This window comes from Phaethon aethereus (assembly GCF_964289735.1).
Source record: "Phaethon aethereus genome assembly, chromosome: 1".
Taxonomy (NCBI): domain Eukaryota; kingdom Metazoa; phylum Chordata; class Aves; order Phaethontiformes; family Phaethontidae; genus Phaethon; species Phaethon aethereus.
Genome location: NC_138575.1, coordinates 151,526,415 through 151,548,293, shown reverse-complemented (window position 1 = coordinate 151,548,293; position 21,879 = coordinate 151,526,415). Strand labels below are relative to the sequence as shown.

Below are 21,879 nucleotides of genomic sequence, written 5' to 3'. Positions count from 1 at the left end.
TTTGAATCACTACTGTGTTGTGCATACTCTGGGAATAAAGTTAATGTATTATTGGTTACAGTGGTTGAATATGCTATTTTAATAAAATATTGAAACTTCTATTTACTAGTTTCAGGGTTTCACTGTGGGCACTTCTCTGGCATTACACATCTGTGCACTTACTGTATTAGAAAGTAACAGCCTGCAAATAATGGACTCAATAAAGTTGGTCTTTCATTGCTTGTCTCTTAACAGGTATGTAGGAAAGGCTGCAGAATGTCTGTTGAAATAGATCGGACAAAAACATCATGATTTATTCCAGTTCAGATAGTTGATAGTGGTGCAGGAATGTAAGATTTTTTTTAAGCTGTAGAGTCTAACTTCAGCCTCCCTAACTGAGGAAATAGTTCTATTTTAAGCAGTTATTAAATTGCCAGTAAATGCATTCAACTTTGATAACTATGCCTGTCATATTAACAAAAAAAACCCCGACCCAAACAAACAACAAAAAAATACAATTCCCTTTATATTTAATAGTTCCCCTTTATTTTTAATACCTAAGACTGGATACCTAGGAGGGGAGATTGGCAGAGAGTCTTCAAAAGGCATTTTTCTTAGTGCCACTCAAAGATCGAAAATCCTAAATCTCACCAAGCAAAGTGACTTGACATTATCTCATTAAAGCTTGATGTTTCATTAGCTTTTGAGTATCTTTAGGTTGATGGTCAAAGTGGGAGTTACCTGTAGCGACGGCTTGACACACGGACCCACGAAACACTCCAGGAGCAGTGCGGTATTGAGGCCCCCTTTTCCGAGTATGCCATCCGCCAGAGCCTCCTGGTGCTTGCAAGGCTTGGAGTCTCATCCAGTCTGTCTGGTGAAGTTCCCTAGGACTCCAGCAACGATGGAGCTGCTGTGTTCGTTGTGTGCCCTGCTTGGACTGGGTCTGCGGTCATCCTTTCCAAGCGAAACGGTTTCTTCCCTGCTCATGTGCACAGGTTTTCTTCCAGTGGAAATCTGCCATACAACTAAGATGGGGAGCCAGGGAGCATTTTCCTGTCTGGACTCTCAGAGGTAGAATTTAGGTATTACACATTGCCTCTATCTTTTCACAGCTGAGCAGCTTGAGGTCTGCATTTTGTTTGAAGCCTTTTTCTAGGTGTATGTGATCTGGGTATTTATGCCACATGAAGTTGCCTGAAAAGTACACGATGGTGTGCACGCTCCAAATGTGCCTGTAACCTGTCGTTACCGATACACTCACAAAGCACAGCCTCTCTCTATACTCGAAACCACAGCTGGATGTATGTGAAAGTAGTGCCCACTGCTTTAATAGTTCTGTAGTGAGAACTGTTAATCAGCTCCCAACACGGTGTTTTTAACCCTTGAGGTCTAGATCATGTTTGGGGGAAGGTGCTCTTTCTCGTCGTATTTTACTCCTTGTGCAAACTGTGACATTGGATGCCAAAGTATCTATGGAGAGGTGGTGCACAAGGGTGCAGCCCTAGTCCAGCACTTAGAGCAGCCATTGAGAATAAATGGGAACTGTGGGTGCCAGCTGGCTACTTCCAGGTCTGTTTTTCATTTAATCCAGTGACTTCAGTGCAAAATACATAAACTGTAGTGGAACAAGCATGCATATGGAGACTAGCACAAAATGTGCATTTTCAAAAAAAAAAAAAAATTCCCTCAGGAAGTTTGAATGTTTGGATACTATGAATTTAAAAGCTTTTTAGGTTACTTCACAGCCTGACGTCCTTCATAAATGAACCATATTGGAGAGAGGGCGAATGGCTGGTACCACTACAACCCATCTGTGAGTGTGTGGCGTGCCTCCCACTGGGCCCAAGTGACAGACTGTATTGATTTGCTACTTTCCTTCTACTGTTTCTAGCTTTTGTTTCAGAGATGCCTGGTTCAGTTCCTGTATTCTTTTTAAACGTTCTTCCAGGAACAGCAGCCGAGGCAGCTGTTGCCTTTTGTGTTTGAAGCCGATGACCGGCCTACTAGCTGATTCGAAAGGCATGAATCGTGGGTGTGAAAACAGAGTCTGCTGGTGCTTTAGACTGAAAGTCTGGGGTCATTTCAAGCTTGGTCTGAACTGAACCTTCCAGAAGGCAGATGAGGAGTTTGCATGTTGGTGCTCTTTGCTCCCATCTGGGATTATGCATCTCGGTAGGAGAAAGAGGCATCAAGTTTGCAGGGAACCACAGGTAAGAAACAGCTGCTGCCTCTCCAGAAGAGCCACTTTTGATGGAGAGTGGTGGAATACAGCACTGAAAGCTTTGAAATATGGGGCTTGGGAGTGAACGAAGCTGAGGCGTGTTCTCATTTCCATGCCTGACCACAATGGACTGTCATTTTTTTTTTCAGGTACTTTGAGAATTGGGATTTTCTGCTGTCACCTGGTCAGGCAAGCAATGTAAACCTGATATGAGCAGACTTGAGGTGCCTATTTCGTCACGGTGATCTGCACAAAGGGACAGCTCAGCGGGCGTTAGATGCAGGTCCTCCTCTCTCAGTAGGGAGTACACAAAGTAGCAGAGGCCTGTGGTGAACTGGCCAGCTTTGTGCTGGTGAGTGAGATCAGCCTTCTAGAAGGAGAGGTGTGCAAGGCCTCCACTGCTGTGGATTCCTTGAACCGCACAAGGATGACCATTCTTGCTGCTGGAAGTTATCACAACGTGAGGTCCACAGCTGGATTTTTTTTTTTTTTAAACATGGTGTATTTTTGCTTTATTTCTACATGTAGGCTGCACAGAAGCTTTGTAAACTACATTGCTGGTCTACAGACAAGCTACAGTGGGGCTTGCAGACCTAATTTATTTTAAGTAGTTCCATGAAGGTATAGTCTAGAGAAGCCTCATGTCTATCTTTAGGTGAGATTTTTTGCTATGTGGGGAAATCATGATCTGACAGTCTTCCTGTGTCTAGGGTGTTTGCAGCTTCTCTTAACCTATATAGATTCTGGCAGGTTTAAAGCCAGTGAGCTCACCACCCTCTGGGCATTTATGAATGTCTCTTGGTCATCCATTTTTTCAATAAATTTTTAGGAATGTAATATATTTGAAAAAAACTTTCACTTTTGTCAGGTCAGGTTGGAATTGAGTTTCAAAGTTGAGAGAAAGAGGCAAGGGAGAGGAGGGGGAAGACACAAACACAACTGCATGAATTCGTTAGCCTTAGAGACCAGGCTACAGAGGGTGAAAGAGGGCTTTGATGATTGTGATGGATTGAGCTAGTCCCCAGTCTTATTAGTATTGAGTTTAATGCTACTTGAGGTGAAGAAGTCCTTGAAGGTCATTAAAGGCTGATCAGAGAAGACCTGTCCACAGGAAGAAGATACTTTGTTAACAGCAAGGGAAGCCTATACTCAACACAACTAGCCCTAACATCCATACATCCCCTCCCTGCAGTGGGAATGTAGCCACCACAAATCGTAGTTGCTCTGTTGTGAACATTTCCCTGTGCTTGGATCACAAGTGGCAGGAGAAAGGAATACCTTATTTGTGGCTCCGGCTCCCTAGAGCTACCAGGAACAGCAGCAATAGCCCTGGAGAAAAGCAGGGCGCCTTTTCTGTGGCAGGAGGTTCCTGAATGCGATTCCCTACCAACAAGGTTTTTCTGAAATAACGAGTCATATTTCTTGCAAAAAACAGACTCTGGTTCTCCATTCCTTTTCCAAGTCCCTTTCCATCTCCTTTGCCTATTCCATAACAGCAAACGTGGTAACAAGTTTTTGTCCGCCTTGTTTTGTTGCCATTTACAGCCTGGAACAAGCAACAGCTGGTTCATTCTTGCTGTGTTTTCCCTAGTTTCTGACATGTTCTTCAGCAAGGAGGGGGATCTTCTGAATGCCTTGGTCCATGCCATGGCTGAAACATCTGGAAGGTCCAAAACATTGAAGCCACAGGGAACTGTGGGGTGGCCTTAAGTTCATTCAAAGCCAAGCACAGCAATCTGGGCTCTGATCATCCCGCTGCAGAGAAAGCTGTTTTGAGCAAGGAACCCTACGCTTTCCACCTGAGAAACAGTCCTGGGATAAAAGTGCCCAGTCCCCCAACCACAACGTGTTTGTGATACAAGTAGGAACTTAAAGGGAATGAAGCCCTGCTTACTCCCCCCCCCAAAAAAAAAAAAAAAAAGTAAGAGTGCTGCTGAAGACCTGGATTTGGAGAGAAAGATCTCTGTCTAGACTTCAGGGAGCATTTGAGAGCGGCTGTGGGGCACGGCAGCAGTACTTCCATGCTTTGACAGAAGGGTTACCTGGCAGGTATTGTTGGCAAAGGAGGCAGGACTGCCCCGTCAGTCCCACCAACGGAGTTGCCTGGCAGACACCCGCAAACGGGGGGATGTGGCAGCACCGGGTCTTGAAATATGAAGCGCTGGACCACAGCCAAGCTGTTCTGTAGGGAGCCACAATGAACAATGGCTGCTCTTCTGTCTTGGTGGAGAGGGTACGTGATGTCAGTGCCGGGAAGGCTGGGGATGATGACGATGTGATGTGCTCTGCGCTGTCTGCAACAGCAGAATGGAAAGGCTTCGAGGGCGTGCACAGGGTTTGTCTGTGTTTTAGGACAGAAAGAGTCAAAGGAAATTAACTTTGTTAATGTAGTTAACTTTGATGCACTCCATGCATATCTGACGAACTTTTTTTTTTCAGTCATCTTCCTCCTTTTGCTCAAACCTGTGACAGCTCATACTTGCTTTCTTTGTAGCTTACTGCATGTACTTTTGCATCATTGCAATTGCTGCATGTCAGGGCAGGTGCATCCCTCTACAAGAAGGATGGTGCCCTCTCCTCAGACCTATTGCCTCGTGGTGGGTTGACCCCAGCCAGCAGCTAAGTACCTTCACAGCCATTCACGGGACTGGGGAGAGAATGAGAACAGCTGAAGTGAGCGAACTTGAGGGGTGAGATAAGAGCAGTTTAATAACTGAAGGAAAGAAGGAAAAAAACCCAAGTGACGCAAAGGCCGCTCGCCATCCCTCTAAGCAAGACTGACGCCCTGAGCGATGGCTACCCTGGAAGACAAAGCCCCCATCCCCTTGCTCCTCTTCCCAGGTTTTAGTGTTGAGCAAGTCATTATATGGTGTGGAATTGGTCAGTTTGGGTCAGCTGTCTCGCCTGTGTCCCCTCCCAAGCTCTCACCCACCCCTAACCTACCTGCTGGGGGACAGCGTGGGAAACAGGTGGTCTTGATGCTGTGCAAGCACTGTTCAGCAACAGCAAAAACACTGGTGTGCTATCAGCGCTGGTTTAGTCACAAATCTAAAGCACGGCACTGTACATGTTGTTATGAAGAAAGTTAACTCTGCGCCAGTCGGACCCCAGTACGTGTTGGGAAACTTCAGCATGCAATAGGACGTCATGGAAAAGATTTTATTTTTTTCTCTTGGAGAATCTAGAAGAGAGAGATCGTAGACTTGGTTGTGAGGCTGCAAGGCACAGAAGGCTGCTACTCTGAGTCAGCCTGCAGGAATGGACAAAGGCCTAGAGAGGGATGGTTTTTATTTACAGCACTTTTTTTCTTCTTCCTTATTCAGCAGGTCCGAATTCCCAGTTGTTGTAAATTCTGGGAAATGATGGAGATTATCAGCATGGTTCGAACGTTGCCAAATTTGGTGCACTTTTTTGATGGGACACAAAATGGAAGTGTTCTTCTAGGAATAGGTGTTTTCCAACTGTGCAAAAGAGCATGTGCTTGGCTCAGAATATGATTATGCCGTGCTTGGGTCTTCTACGAGGAAACACACCAGTTTAAACTGATTAAATTGGCAAGGATTCTGCTTTTTGGAGCAAGCGCTCCAAAACCTAGGGGAAAGCTGAGTTTTTGGAGCACATCAGGCTAGCACATATCTGCGTGCAGAGGAGAAGCGACCAACATGTTTGTTCAGTTTGGCTCCTCGGCAAAGAGCGTTCCTGCAGGGAGCAGGATGGTGCTGGGCTGCCTCTCCTGGACACCCCGTCACACAACGGGGACTTTAAGTGAAAGATGAGGAAATACACCCAGAGTTGAGAAAGAGGTGAAGTGTAAAGAATGGTGTTGCTGTGATCCATGCTTTGCAAACTTCTTGTAAGCTTTAGGTGACAGGCAGCTGAAGCATCCATGCCGTCTTTCTTCTCCGACTCTGCTGGAGTTTGCAGTACACACTTCATCTCTCTTTATCCTTATTCTGCAGCTCCAGAAGTCATGGAGCCAGACAGCCTTCCTCACCTGCCCCTTCCCAGTCCTCTACACTTGTCAAGCTTCAGCAGTGCTTTCCCCCACCAAGCCCCTCCTGAAGCCCGTGACAGCTGAAATCTCCCTCCTAGGCTTAGGTCTGCGTGAGGCCCTTCCCTACAGTAGCAAGAAAGAAGCAGCAACGTGGCTGATGTTGCTGTGGTTGAAAGGTTGGTTGCATTTTGGAGTCCTCAACACACACAACCCACCAGCCAACCCCCCTTTTATCCTCTATGCTTCATTAACAAGTGGCCAGTCTCTGATATATTTTGATGCTCAGCCTAATGTGTGTAGATGCCAGTTTGAATTGGGGACAGAGGCAACTTCATGGAGGGAAGTTATGTCTGGGGAGTGTGTTGGATGCTATCTGATGATAACTTGATTTTAAATAGCTTGTGTTGTTATTTAATTCCCTGCTCCAAGCTAGACTGAAAGCGTGCAGCTAAGTGGAAAGGACACAAAGAGGAGTATTCATCAAAAATAACCTTTGGGTTATCGTGCCTGGGGAGGGTAGGGGCTACTCGGGTTATATGCTCGGCGTCTCGGCGATTGCTTCTGAAGTCAGGTTTCTGCACTGAGCCCTTTCCCTGGAGAATCCTTCCCTTTCACAGGCTTTGCAAGTAGGTGAGCTCCTCTGTGCTGAACTTAGCTTTTGTGAACATCTGTGTCCTTGTCCCAACAGGAACTGCTCAAGAGCCGTGTCACACAAATCTGGAGGGCTGTGCACAGCAGGTACGGAAACAGCAGAGGAGGCAACAAGGCAGCACTTCAATTGAGAGGAATGTTTTTTTTTCTTTTCCCCCCAGAATAATTGGATTTATTAGTTGACACAAATCTGAATGAGCAGGAGCATCTGAAATGTATTGGCTTGTATTGTGTATTCTATACGCCAAACTAGATGATATAATGTAATTTTGCAATTGATTGTAGGAAAGCAAATGAAAAAGCCCATTAAAAAGAAATCTGTATTAATAGAACTGGAATGAAACTTGCTGTTACAAACTCTACTAAATAATGGCAACCTGTTTATTTTATCAAAAAAGCTTTATTTCTATAACACCTTATATATAGTGTACTACTAAGTAATGAGAATTAAAAAAAGTAATGTTGCTTTCTTTGAAGTCTGGTAGTTCCTTTACTCTTGCTATTTTACATGAATAGGAGGAAAGCAGTGTCGTTCTGACTGAGGGAGGAGTCGGCCTCGCCCAACGCAGACCTTTAGGCACCAGCTATAGAAGGATAAATGGCATTAGTAATCATCGTAATTGACACCTGCTCCGTGCCTGAAGGTGTGTGGATTTCGTGGGCCAATTGGTGAATCTTCATCGTAGTGGTGTTGGTAGTATCCACCATAGTATTCGTTACGAGCACGCCCTAAGCTTGTCCAGTAGGAGATGTCATCTTCGAATTTCTGCCAAAAAAAGAAAATACTTGCTTTCCAAGCCTGGAACTTTACCACGAAGAGAGTGAAACGGAAGTGGTGCAAGAGGTACCTTCCGTCTCTTTCAGAAATTCAGGTCTTTTGCGTATTTGTCAAAACGAAATCTTTAGATCTAAGGGGTTCTGTGACTCGTACCTATGTTCTCTATGGGATTATCAGGGCCCCCAGAGCCGGAATTGTCCTGCCCAGCCCCACCTGGGACCCACCCCTATCCCCTCTGCCCACTGTAAAGTGCTTACACTGAGGGCGCCTGCAACTGAAACGTGCACCAAGCACCTGTAATATCCCTATTACCTTTTCAGTGGTGGACTATAAAAACATTTCAATGTTTCATACTCCAGAGGCTTGGTTCTCTGCTGCCCCACACCTTCAGTCACGCTGTCCCTGGCTGCAAAGTGGGCGCAAGGGGCTTTCGCTTTACGCCCGTGATCTCTCGCTCCCATTTTGCATGGGTGAGAACAAAGGTACAGTACAGCCTTCTAGCTATGGAAACGCAGTAGGCAGTTCAAGTCTGCTCACAACAGTGTGCAAGGATATCAAATACTTGCCAAGCTAAAGCCTTTCCATCTGAATGACTCTTTGGAAATATTTTTGGCTGAGATTTGAAAAAATAGTTTTGCAAAATACACAACGGGTAAGTATGGCCCAAGTCCTTTGCTGGAACAAACAGTTATTTCGTTGTTAAAACTGTGTCTTAATACTCAAGAAAACCTAAGCAGGTTCATTGTTTCCCACAACAGGCCTCATTTCAGCTTTTAAAATGCACACAGGAACTCAGAGGAGGATTCACCTTATCTGTAGGGTTTGTCCTCATTTCTTACCTCTTAGTATTTGCCCTCAGTCTTCAGTTTCTGATGCATAAAACCATTTTTCCTATTTTTCCTATGCCTACTGGGGGGAGGGAGAGGGATATAGCCATGCTGTTTAAAAGTCATTTTTATCTGCATAACGTCCAGGAGCAACAAAAAAATGTGTCCTTCATTCTTTCAGCACAAGCAAAGGATTACTTTTTTAATTGTTCCAGCTTTGAAAATGAGTGCATTCATCTCTTAAGCAATCCACATAGCATGAAGGTCCAAAATGTACTCCAGCTTGCCTGTGCCAATGCAGTCTCATTAAACGTATTCATGCAGCTGACACAAGCCAAGAATTCAATATCTATAACTATTTTTACCTCTTATTAACGTAGAAATTATTCTACATGTGGGACTGCAACTAAATGCACATTTTCCGCTCTATTTCAGCATCTATTTAGTAGAGCTTTGTGCAGATCTGGGAACTCCTGATTCCACACCAGTGTTTTTACCAATTAACTGCTTTTTTTTTTAAAAAAAAAAAGTATCCTTCTCATTTGAAGGGAGGTTGGCTGCACATTATCAAATGGTTTTCCTTTCACACTTAGCGTCGAGGCGCAGCTGCTGGTGCTTGCCGTGGTCAGGAGTCGCAAGGACCACAGAGGCACACACATGCATTAGGTGCGTAATGTTGGTGCAGCTTCATTGAGGAACACCAGTCACGGCCAGCTTGGTGTGGATTTCTCAGCATGTTAAAAAAGCAAATTGATTAGGTTGAGACTGCCAAATTAATTTCCTGAAATACAATTGATTGCTTTGGGTCTGGCCGCCTATTTCTCAAAGCAGACTTTGTCTGGTTGCAATTTATTGAGCTCAAGTTCAGTAGCAGGCAAGAACTCCGCGCAAGTTCTTAATGTCATTTTCCTCTGTTAACAAAGTAATGCAGAAATCTCTAATAAATACAGGGCTTACATTTCTGTGCAGCGTTTGATACTTTAAAAAAAGGAAATCAGTGTCTGCGAACAGAAAACAGGGCAGCTTCTCCCTGGGTGCCCCCATGGCTGTGCATCCACGCTCGCGGCTGCTCGCTCTAATGCCCTACCACCTCCCAACAGCCTGTCACTCACCGCCTCATCGAATCCCAGGTACAGGAACTGCTGGTACCACTGCTGTACGTCGGGCTGGCTTCGGTCCCACAGCTGGCGCCGCTGCCGTCTCAGGCTGCTTAGGAACTCCTTGGCCGCCGTTTCTTTCACCGACACCTCGGGCTTCGTGGCAACAGGGGCTGAAATGAATTCACCACCACCCCCAGAAAGCATGCCAGGAAATTTTTAGTCAGCCCAAAGCATACCGCTTGCAGCAAGTAAGTGCTTCTCCATCCCCTTTGTGCTCGGCGGCGCGATGCGTGTCGCAGCAGTAACGGTAATAAACCCAGGAATTGTCGATGTAATAGGATTTCTTAGCTTCCTTCTCCTGGATTTCCTAAAAGCTATTCTGAGCTCAAAGGCATCAGCTAAGCAAGGAATGTAAACAACCAAACTCAAAGTGAAAGAGCGTATACACACTGTGTTGTGCTTTGAGGAGAGAACAGGAGATTGGCCTCTGCGTCCTGCTGCTGCAGGAATGGGAAAGAAGATGAGAGGTGAAGTTTAAAAGCCTGAAGAAGCTGGAGAAACACTGCTAGCTTATTAGGGCGAAGGGAGGCATACACAAAAAGATAGATTGTTGAACCCGTTGTGTAAAAAAGTAGCTTTTAAATAATGACTACCACTGAGTGCCCTGTATGCCTGAAAATAAAAGCCCATCAGGTGTAGTGGATGCAGGGGAATGCCCTCGACCTGCCAGACCCACATATGCCCTCTGGCTTGCCCCACGCCTAAGAGGCAGGCAGTTTGCTGCGGCTGCTAGAGGCATTTATGCACCTCGGAGAGGTACGGATGCGAGGACCGGCTAGCACCCCGCCACGTGCGGAAATGATGAAACACGGTATGATGTCTGGTCTTCCCATGAAACAAGAAGCATGTGTAGGAGTAGGAGGAAGGTCTTGGCTTCAGTGGGTTCATTGCAATGAGGGAGAGACCCGGAACACGGGTGTGGGTGGAGATTTTCGGAGGATGTGAGGGAACAGGCTAGGGCAGGAGGGGAAGTCAGGTGGAGATGTGAAAACCGCTGAAGCAGGAGCTGGGCAGACTCGCACGAGGAGGCAAAGGGCCGCAGCGACTCAAGAGGTAAAAGAGCGGGGAATGGCAGGCGGCCCTGCGGCAACGAGCTGGAAACTGGTAACTCACCACGCGCCCGAGCGGGGTGTTCGCCCAGGGGAGCGGGACGGCTGAGCCAACGTCACGGGAATGAGCCTCGCGCCAGGGACGCTGCCAGCAAGGGAAGCAGTACTGGGTCCGCCCAACTCGGAAAGGGGAGCAGGCTGGGATTAAGGGGCTGCGTACGCGCTCCATCACCCATTCAAGGTTTTGCAGTTCTTCCTGGTCTAGGCCACCTTGTCTGCCCTCCTGAGGAGCCTCCCCCCGGGCGGTCCCCCTTGCCAGGGGACCCGAACGAACAAGCCGACCGCTGCTGGGGCGCGGCGGGGGCGGCTGTTGCAAGTGGTCACTCCCATCTACGTGCAAGCGCTGCAGAGCGGTGAGGTAGGGAGCCCACGCGCAATGCAAACAGCCATGGATGGGGCAGACATTTTCAGCCTGGCAAGACGTGGCGGGAGATGCCAGGAAAAAGCCAGTGAGAAGTTAGGCGGGTTTGCAGGAAGTGGGAGTCCCCTCTGTCAGGGGGTGTAAATTCTTTGCCTCAGCCATGGAGCAGGCTTGAGGGGAGGCAACCAAAACTTCTGGGGTGTTTCAGCCTTCCCCCCATCTGCTGTAGTGCCGCTTGTCCCCCACCAGCTCCGTTTCCAACCCCTTCCCTCAACCAGCGAGCCACTGGGTGCATCTGCCGCTGGGCCCTCGGCCATGGTCCCTCCCATGGCAAGAGCAGTGTCCCAAGAAGGGAGCACACGTGGGGCCAAGCGGATAAAGGGAACAAGTCAAGGCATTGCGAGCAAGCCTGGTTTGCACATTTTCTCCTCTGCACCTGAGCCAGCAGTATTTCCACATGCTACAATTCCTTGGAAAAGCTTGTGGCTTCCCAGACTAAATCAGATAAATGCCAAGTCTGCCATGGACGCCCTAGAAAAGGTAGGTGCTATCCACTGCGCGGAGCAAAATGCAGGCGTGCGCTGCCTGCGGCCGGGAGCGCTGCTTCGCAGAGGGGGCTGTGGTAAGCGGAGCCGCCGGTCTTGCCAGTACCAGGTCCCAAACGGACACGCGGGCACAGGCTCCGTCCGCGCAGGAGGTTTTGGTGCGGTACATAGCGAGAGCGGCTGTGCGCTACCAGCTTTGAGGCGGGTGCTTGTATCGAGCTGGAGGCGGATGAGAACACGTCGGCAGCTTGGACTGGTTCAAAGGAAAAACAAGGGAAAAAACACTTTGCTGTCTCTTTACCTACCTTCGCGTTTTTGAAGCATCTGCTTAAGTTTATTTCCCCTTGAAACATCTAGAGAAGTAAAAATAAAACATGTACACTTACTAAGAAGGAAATAACGAGAAAAAGATCGCATCTTGAAAAATACTGACAGTACTTTTGTCATAGCTCCAGACCACCAAGCAAAACTCAGCAGCAAGTTTCTACCAGTGCCTCCCTTAGCTCCCGTGTCCGTGCTCGAGCGCAACATACGATGCTGGGAAGCGTTTGATACTCCAGTGTCCTCTCCCCAACTCTTCATGGCAAGGGGACCCCAAAACTGGCTGCCTTCGCCAATTAAAGTATAATACTGGGCAGCAGAAGGCCCGTACCGTGCCACAGCGTCCAGGACAGCACAATAACCCTGGGACACCCTTCTCGCTGTGCCGGGGGCACTTGAACACCCAGACTGGCTCGGGTTTTTTCCCCACAGCCTGTCCTGAGGGGGTCAGGGCTGTCCCCCTCCTGAAGCCCTTTCCCAGAAGGGACCCAAAAGGCTCCAGCTCCCTGCCGGGCGGCACGCCGGGAGACCCGCGGGCCCTCACCTGCTCCGAAGTGCTTCGTTCGCTCGAAAACAAGCTCTTTAAAAAAGATGCTCAACTTGCACACGTTTTGGAGTGACCGCGGGCGTTGACGCACGCGGCCACGCGTGATGCCCGGGGAAGGCTTTTTCCCCGCTCCCCGGGGCGTGTTGGGTTATGTCCCGTGTCCCTACCCCGCACCCCGGCCCGGCGGCGGGCGCTCACTCACCGGGGGCCGCGCAGAGCAGCGGGAGGAGGAGGAGGAGGAGGAAGGCGGGCCCGGGCAGGGCCCCGCGGGGGCGCGGCGGCGGCATGGCGGCGGGGGGCGGCGCGGCGGCCCACCTGGGCGGGAGGAGACGGAGAGGATGGAGATGGAGACAGGGAGCGGGAGCGGAGGGGAAGGGGCGCGCGCGCCCGCCCCACGCCGTGCCCCGTCCCACCCGGCTCGGCCCGGCCCCTCGCCGCGGGGGAGGGGCGGGGAGGCGCCCGGGAGGAAGGTGGGCGAGGGCAGCCGCGGGCTTCCGTGGGCTTTGCGCCTGGACCGCGGCGTGAGATGCGTTTCGGTGGGAGAAGGCGCGTCGGTCTGGCGCGGCTCCCCGCGGTTACACAGGACGCAGCGCCCGCGGCAGCGGCCCTTCAGGCTTCGCTTACAGCGGAGTTGAAAAATAGAAACAAAAAACCCAGCGGCAGCGTGTCATTTCACACGCCTCTGCAGAGGGTTGCCCGTAACAGCGGATGGTCTTGGTGGAAAAAACAGTATCAGAAACAACCAAAGGTGACTTAGTTCGGGGGGGTTTCTGATCTCTCCCTTCCCTCCCACCCCTCCAAGTCCACAGAAAACGACAATGCATTTTAAACTGATCAGCTTTAAAAAGTAATTCAGATTTCTTTTTCTGCATATACACAGGTTTAGCTTATAGTTAGAACTCAGGCACCAAAGGCCAAACTCACCAACTAAAAGTCCTTGCTCAGCCCGCTTGTAACTGTAACGGTGCCTAAACTTACTCTGCCTTTGCTAATCCGGGTTTAAGCTCCTCTCGGTGAACTCAGCTTCTCCCAGCTCCTTCCCCTGCAAATGCCAGAAAACGCCCCAGACAAAACCTAGTGAAACCCTCGCCCGTCCTCGGACACAAACCTCTCTCTTCCCTCACAGCAGAGACTCACGACACTCAGGAGACCCTTACGGGCGTCTCGCCTTCCGCTGAAGCTGTGCCAGGGTACTGTGAGGAGCGCGGGAGGGATTTAGCGGGAGGCAAGGGTGAGGGAGGGAGGGAGGGAGGGCCGGACTCTCTCTGTAACCCACTTGTGAGAAATCTGGCAAGCGCCAGGGCCTCGACTCCCTGATCCAAGGATTTTTTCCAGATGGGTTGCAGATGAAAATATGCACACACGCTGTATATACTGTAACTGTATATAAAGATGTATATTGAATACATATGTGCATATATACAATACACGTGCATGTATGGTGAGGGAGCTGTGCGGTGGTGTGGCAACTCCCGGTGATGAGATCGGGAGCCCGTCAGCACTATTTCAGGCACAGCTAATTGTGGGGGTGGGTCAAGACCCTATGGCTGGCTTAACCACTGGCCATTAAACACAGAAGCAGCACCAGCACAGGCTGGTCCCTCAGCGGTTCCCCAGCCCTGGCCTGAACCGCGGCTCCAGGTGACGGACCCTGATTGCCCCACGCATCTCCCTCCCACTCCCTGCAGGAGCCACGGCGTCGGGACGGGCGGCGCGGGAGGGAGCAGCACCTTCCGGACCCTTTTTTGTGGAAGCATTCCCATAGGAGGCCGGTGTCCCAGCTCAACTCCCACGCAACTGGGAACCAACATTAGTTTGTCCTTTTTGTCATTGCTTTTGAGTGTTTTTTCACAGAATCACAGAATCACTAGGTTGGAAAGGACCTTCAAGATCATCAAGTCCAACCATTAATCCAGCACCACCATGTCCCCTAAACCATGTCCTGAAGCGCCACATCCACACGTTTTTTGAACACTTCCAGAGATGGCGACTCCACCACCTCCCTGGGCAGCCTGTTCCAATGCCTGACCACTCTCCCAGTGAAGAAATTTTTCCTAATATCCAATCTAAACTTCCCCCGGCGCAACTTGAGGCCATTTCCTCTTGTCCTATCACTAGTTACTTGAGAGAAGAGACCAGCACCCTCGTCGCCACAACCCCCTTTCAGGTAGTTGTAGAGAGCGATAAGGTCTCCTCTCAGCCTCCTCTTCTTCAGACTAAACAACCCCAGTTCCTTCAGCCGCTCCTCATAAGACTTGTGCTCCAGACCCCTCACCAGCTTCATTGTCCTTCTCTGGACACGGTCCAGCACCTCAACATCCTTCTTGTAGTGAGGGGCCCAAAACTGAACACAGGATTCAAGGTGCGGCCTCACCAGTGCCAAGTACAGGGGCACAATCACTTCCCTACTCCTGCTGGCCACACTATTCCTGATACAGACCAGGACGCTGTTGGCCTTCTTGGCCACCTGGGCACACTGCCGGCTCATGTTCAGCCGGCTGTCAACCAGCACCCCCAGGTCCCTTTCCACTGGGCTGCTCTAGCCACTCCTCCCCAAGCCTGTAGCGTTGCATGGGGTTGTTGTGGCCAAAGTGCAGGACCCTGCACTTGGCCTTATTAAACCTCATACAGTTGGTCTCTGCCCATCGATCCAGCCTGTCCAGATCCCTCTGCAGAGCCCTCCTTCCCTCCAGCAGATCAACACTCCCACCCAACTTGGTGTCATCTGCAAACTTACTGAGGGAGCACTCGATTCCCTCATCCAGATCATCAATAAAGATATTGAACAAGACCGGCCCCAGAACCGAGCCCTGGGGAACACCGCTTGTGACCAGCCGCCAGCCGGATTTAACGTTGTTCACCACAACTTAACGCCATTCACCACAACAATTTTTCCCCATAGCCCCACATTTCCAGTGTCAGCAGACTTAACACCATGTGCCGGAGCAACCGCCCCCTCTTCTGAGTTGATGCACTCTTTCATCAGCTTGATGCTGACAGCATCCTTACTAAAACCACCTGAGGTTTTTGGATAGCTAGTTGCAGAATATAACCTGAAGGGACAAAAGTGAAGAGCACATATGTGAGCCTGCATGAAACAGCCGTGATGTAGATAATTTATAAAACCGGGGTGATAACTCATGAATATTTATGGTCTACTGCTATATTGGTAACGGCAAAAGGTGGTTTGGTCAGCTGGTCGGTTTGTAACAAGCTTTGCGTGGGAGCTGGGGCTCTGCAGAAATTCAGGTACTTGGTGCCTCTGGGCCAGGGGAATACAAAGCACGAAACCTCCCCTGGATACCAAATATGATGACTCAAGAAACTGCTGAGACAAAATGCTATCATCTGGTGAAACCCAGAGAATGGATTGACTCCAGTGCGAGGCTATTGTAGAAAATCATTGCTCTAGCGGTGGAAGAAGTGATTAGCAGAAGAATATAATGCTCAGGATTACACTGAGTGCAGTATCTTCCCAGAAGAGGTCACTTGCTCAGTTCAGGGGATGGAAGTTTTTGACATAAAGTAAAAAAGTTGTGTAAAAATATAATACCACTTCTTTTCAAAGGCAGTGGTGAAAGGTGACTGGTGTTTTTCCAGTAGCAATCTTTATTTCTGTTACAGGTTGTTTTAAGGACGAAGGCAGCCTTGCCCTGGTGTCGTAGTAAGACACATTTTTTTTTCTGCTGAGCTTGTGACTGCTGCATCATTATTAGAAGTATTTACCTTCAAGTGAGTGACACGCCTGCGGGACCCCTTTCTGCTCTTTGCCGTGTAAAACCACAGCCGCTGTGCGTGCCACTTGGATACCGCAGCATTCTCCTGGGCTCTCTCCATCAGCAGTGACATTGCTCTCTTTAAAGCGTCCCTTTCTTCAGCATGGAGGAGTTTAAGGCTTGTCTTAGGGCTTGGTTTGCCTCCACTGACACGCCAGTGCTGAGAGCTCCCTGCCGGCTCAGCTGCGCAGCATCTGCAAGGGCCCTTAGGTAAGCAAGTCTGTGCTAATGACATCATTCAGTTAAACGTCTTTCATCACCACTGGTGCCAACAGTAGACTCTTGGTGTCAAAACTTTGTTGCAAGACATTAATGAATGTCAGCAGCAGGACCGTTCCCCAGACAGCTCCGGGATGAGGAGCGGTGAGCAGGGCCCCTTTCACACACTGTGCAAAATTCCGTCAAGCCCCTCAGCGTAATGGGGACCGCTCATCAGAGGGATGCCCACGGCAGGATAGCAGGATGGAGCTGGCGGGTTTCGTTGCTTCCCCAGCATGGGACTGGACTATGGACTATGGTCTTGCATGCCTGAGGCAGAAGTTCGGGAGCAATCCAACAAAAAGCCACTCTGAGCCTCACCTCGAGAAACAAGGGGCAGGAGCCAAGCAAGGAGCTCACTGGGGCCGGAGAAATCGCCAACGTTGAGCCTGCTGCCGGCCAGCCTTGTCTTCGGAGCCTGCAGGACTTGGTGTATGGTTTTTGGGGTAAGCCAAGAAGGCTTCTACAGCTACCTAAAGTGGCATGGGTTTGTGTGGCTGTTTAACTGACCTGAACTAAAGAGGGGGGGAAAAATCGTTGCCTCTAAGCATCACTGAATTTTTAAGCACTTGAAATTTTTTATTATTGTACATTTTGCCTAAAATTTAGTGTACTGAGATTCCTGAACAGCAGAGAGACACCTCTGCTTTTGCATCTCATCACAGTAGCTGTTGAGAGAACCGTACCGTATTCATTAAAATGTAAGAGAAAGTATCAGTAATGGCCATTCAAGGATATTTGGTAATTCAAATCACAAAAAAAAAATCATGTTAAAAAGATTGATCTTGGCTTCATTCCTTCTTCCTTTATTAGGCTTCATGTATTCAAGTGTTTCAACACAATAATTTCTTAAATAAATTGTAGATGAAATGCTTATATAATCACAGGACTCCCAAAGCTGAATTTTCAAGGGAAAAAACCCACACCAAATATAATGAGACTTATGATGAAATTGTGAGACCTGGCATCAGCATAACTTAGTAGGCAAATAGGTAAGTTGGAAATTGGCCAGAGATTGCAGGAGATGACAGGCTTTGGCAAAGAAGCACCATGAAGATTTTAATCATCCACTAAAACCACCCATTTGATCAAGAACATGGCAGCATTGAACAGTGGTCCCAACACCCAGAACATTATTATTTTCTGTTAATGAGATTTTTACAAAATCTCCCAACCATATTGCCCTGGTCACTAGCCTTAGGACAGAGGCACTTGGCACTCCAGACTGTTTTCTGCAGCCCGTGCCAAGAAAACCGCAGGAGTCTTGTTTTTCTTCCAAACAGAAGGAAGAACATTTAAGTCATCAGTCAGTTCTTTCCAAAACATTTTGAGTTTCATACTATTTTTTCCACTGCTCCAGAGTCCTCCTGATAGTGATAGGACCAACCCCAAATCCCAGGTCAAACACCTCTGTTTTAGGGAAATTTTATTAGTCACTGGCTATGAGTCTCGTTGGCCTCAACATACGGTTTGGGACAAATTTCATCCATTGCTTCTCACCTCATAGCACCACTACTTTGGTCCATGTAAAACATTTTGTCCAATAAACATTAGTGTTTATATTTTCCATAGAGAATAGATTAATATACTGTATTTCGTTTTCTTTTCCCAGTGCTTGGGTACTGCTGACATTTCTTGCAGCTTCCGGCTGACCCTATCAGATAAAAAATGGTGTCTGTTGGTCTGTCCATCCTCCTCCCTTCCCTGACAGACAGTACTTTGCTGCCCTCACTGCAGAATTAACCTTATTCCGCTCATGATAAGCACGGTGAGAAGCAGGTTAGTTCGGCAATGTTATCATCTGCTCCTTTCTGCAGAGGGATACAAAAGATTCTCCAAGAAATCCTTCACCTTTTTCTCTTCCACTGCCTCCAGTATACTTTTAGGATAAGCCTGGAAGTATATGGCAAGTCTGCAAGTCAGGTCTAACAGAAAAGGAGATGGAGAGGGACTGTAGTACATTAAAATGTGTCTTTTTACCACAGCCAGATTTCACTCAAATCATTGTTTCTTTCACTGTTACCTCTTGGGAATACTCTTTTTATGCTTCAAAACATTTCTTCTGCACTCTCATTTCTGAACTATTTTTGACTTGTTTTCATTCCCTTGTTTTATCATTCACATCCAGAATGCATGCCCACTCTAAAAAAATAAAAACACCAACCACCAAAAAAAACAACAAACAGGCTGCAACTACTCAAAGATTAGTAAATGCTAAGTCTTAAAAATCTTCATTTTAGCAATCTGATTTTAGCATCCCTCTTCCTGCACATTATTGTTGTCTTCATGGTTTGTACACATTTTTGTTCTTTTCCCAAAACTCTGGACTGACTCATGGGGTGGGTGTTGCTCCTTTAGTAAAAAAAGCTACCTGACCTTGTGCTGCATCGTCTTGCCAGTGACCATGTGCTATTCACGGTGATCAAGCCCTTCCGTAAAGCATGTCCCACGCTGCTGCCAGCTGCCCTGTCCTGGCTGTCTTCCCAGGCCCCCAACCAAATCCTGATCACGAGATCATTATTTCCTCCCTCGCTTCACCAGAAAGCTGGTCTGGGACACAGCACCATCATGTCAGCAACAGCAAGACCAGGGGAAGCTGCGAGAAGATGAGTTTCTTGCAAGCCCAGCCACCTTCAGACACTTGGGCACCTTCACACAGCTGGAGGAACATGCCTCCCCTTGCCACCTGCAGCCCTAAATCCCTTCGCAGAACAGCACACGTGAGTCTCTTCCTTTGTAAAGAGCGTCCCCAGAGGATCCAGCCTTTCCGACACTCGGTTCAGCACCTTATGATGAATCCAGCACAAACTGGAGGATGGCTGGAAACCAGGTTTGCTTCCCAAGGCAGCTGCCTTGCCCTTAAGAGCTTAAGTCAACACGGTGGCTTGCTACCACCAAGAGGGGGAAGCCTCTCTGCCCCTCCTACCTGGGCCTCCCCTCTTCTACCGGCACTGGCTCTAGTACTTGTACCCGTAGTCAGGTTCGCTGGGTTAGTCGTCTTCAGGACTAGTGACCTCTGATGGCTCAGGTAGGTGGTTTGCAAGAGCTGGGGCCAAGTAAGAAGGCCGTGGGAGAGTATGGCCAGAAGTGGGGATGGGATGAAACTGGTGAAACAGAACTTCTCCTTTTAGCTGGAGGAGGGTATTATGTCCACTCCAGCCCGGGGCAGCAGCCGGGGGTCGGGCCCAGGCGGTGCTCGGTGAGCACGGTAAGCACTGTCCCTGGGGCAGGTCACCGCAGGGAGAGGAGGGCTCTCACCCCACCCACCTCTGTCAGATCGCTTTCTCCTCCCGTCTCGTGTTTCAGGCTTTAGCCGTGCCTAAAACTGGTCCCTGCAGGCCAAACTGGTGTCTTCATGACCCCTCCGCCATGCCTTGGATGCCTGTTAAATTTGGGCACGCTCCAGAGTGGTTTTCCGCCTGCGCAGGGATGTTCCCTGGCGCAACAAGCGCGCGAGCTTGGAGACAGCGACGGGACAGCTCCACCCGGGGTCTCCCTCCCTGTGCCCGCGCCCCTCTGCGCCCGCCGCCGGCAGCCACGCACGGCGGCCTGGGCGGCAGCGCGAGCCCGGCGCGTCTCTGCCGCGGCCTCCCGCTGGCGCGGACGGAAGCCTCGGCGCCCTGCGAAGGACACAGCGCGCGCCTGCCGAGCCCGTGCTTTTAAACTCTTCCTCGCTTTATGTCTGAAATGGGACGAGGCGGGTGCGTTGTCGTGCGGCAGGAAGAGGGGCGCGGCCCAGGCAGCAGCTGCCGGCCCTTGCTCAAGGCGAAGCCCCTCTTTCAAAGCAGGGGAGCGGGAACGTGGCCTCGCGCCTGCCAGGCGCTTCTAGCACAAACGAAATGCCCTGCTTCCCCTCCCCACTCCCCGCCGCTTTCTCAGGTGGTGCGGAATCGCACCCCCAGCACGGCCGGCGCAGGAAACCTCTGCCCGGATGGTCAAAATACGGCGAAGTCACCCCCGGCGGGGGCCAGGGGATTGCTCTCTCCGCCGGTCGCGCACGAGCCTTGGGGAGCCCTAACAACAGGCAGCGCGTCCCAGCTCGAGGCGCGACCCTCAGATTACCGGAGCAGGAACCTCCCTTGCCTTCCCGACGTTACCGCGTGGGACCTTGCGCCTCTCCGGCTCTGCGTGGCGGCTGCTCTCGCTGGCTCTGCTTTACACCCGTGCTGCCCAGCCCCGCCGACGGCCTGCCTGCGAACATGCCTCTCCCCATCCCACGGGGGATCGCCTTTCTGATCCACGGCTCGGCTCGTTTCCCGGAGAACGCGCGTTCTGTCGTCTCTCCGTGCTGCTGCGGAGTAAGAGAAGGTGACATCTCAGACCTTGCCGCGGGGAGCCGCGCTGCAGCCAGCTGCGCTGGGATGCCGGTGCCTCGTGTGCCCGCCTGGCAGTGCGGCAGCTGCGGGGTACAGAAACTTTTTGGGGAGGGGAGATTTTTTTCGCCTGTCATGATCAGTCAGGCATCCATCCTGCAAGTATCCCCGCACACATGTATTTTTAACCATAAAGAGCCCTACGGAATCCCATTTATCTCAGAAAGATTAAATCCCAGCCTGCGCCTGCTGCGCCTGTGTCTCGCAAGACACGGTTGCACGGAAGCGCGGCTCCCCGGGAAGGCAGGCGTTCAGCCCCGGCGCTTTGCTCTCCCGGGGTCGCGCTCGGTGGGTGGCGGAGGGGAAGGCCGCTGGGCTCTGACCCCAAAGCCTGGCGCGGGGCCTGACCCCGCATGCAGCAGGACCCTCTAGCTCTGTCGCAGGCCCAGGCGAACAGGGCCGCACGACTCCCGAGGACAAGGTGGGTCTCCTTCACCCAGGCAGAAGAACCTGCCTGCATGTATTTGTGCAGACACGCCTCTCAAGTCCCTGCTACCTCCTCTAGGCATCGGCATCATTGCTCTTACGCCCTGGAACTCTTGCCTTGGGGGATGGCTGTGGCACAGAGGAGATAGTAAGCTGCCATCCATTTCCAGCATGTTGTTTCCTCTCCATCAAAAATGCCCTGGTGGGCAAGACAGCCCTGTTTTGGGCCAGGTCACTCCGTTTTGGGCCAGACCAGATACACTGTTTAAGTAGAAAGCCAATCTGCTTCCGAAATGGGAATTCTGAGGCTGCAATTCTTCAAGGTGAGGTGAGCAATTTAGTCGTTCTGTTACCAAAACCACCACAAAAGTCTTTTGCCTCTTTCTTGCACAAGATCTGTCAATATAAACCTTTGTCTCCCCCTCTTTTTTTCTTTTTTTTTTCCTTTTAATGAAGACTGCCTCTTCCATGGAACTGCAGTTGAGTTATGCTTTAAAGAACATTTTCCTGGTTTAACATCTCTTCACACCCTGCCCTGCAGAGCTGTAGT

At 49.9% G+C, this 21,879-nt stretch overlaps 1 protein-coding gene across 1 annotated transcript; it reads right to left on the bottom strand.

Moving 5' to 3' along the window:
- Nucleotides 1-7,452: 7,452 nt before the first annotated feature.
- ECRG4 (ECRG4 augurin precursor) lies at nucleotides 7,453-12,999 on the bottom strand (the record flags this gene model as incomplete). The annotated part of the gene is made up of 4 exons (XM_082013099.1): nucleotides 12,699-12,999; nucleotides 11,934-11,981; nucleotides 9,566-9,723; nucleotides 7,453-7,614 (listed from the first exon to the last, which is right to left on the bottom strand). Exons 1-4 carry the CDS (start codon nucleotides 12,781-12,783, stop codon nucleotides 7,453-7,455), a joined length of 453 nt encoding a protein of 150 aa, XP_081869225.1. The 5' UTR covers nucleotides 12,784-12,999.
- Nucleotides 13,000-21,879: the final 8,880 nt, after the last annotated feature.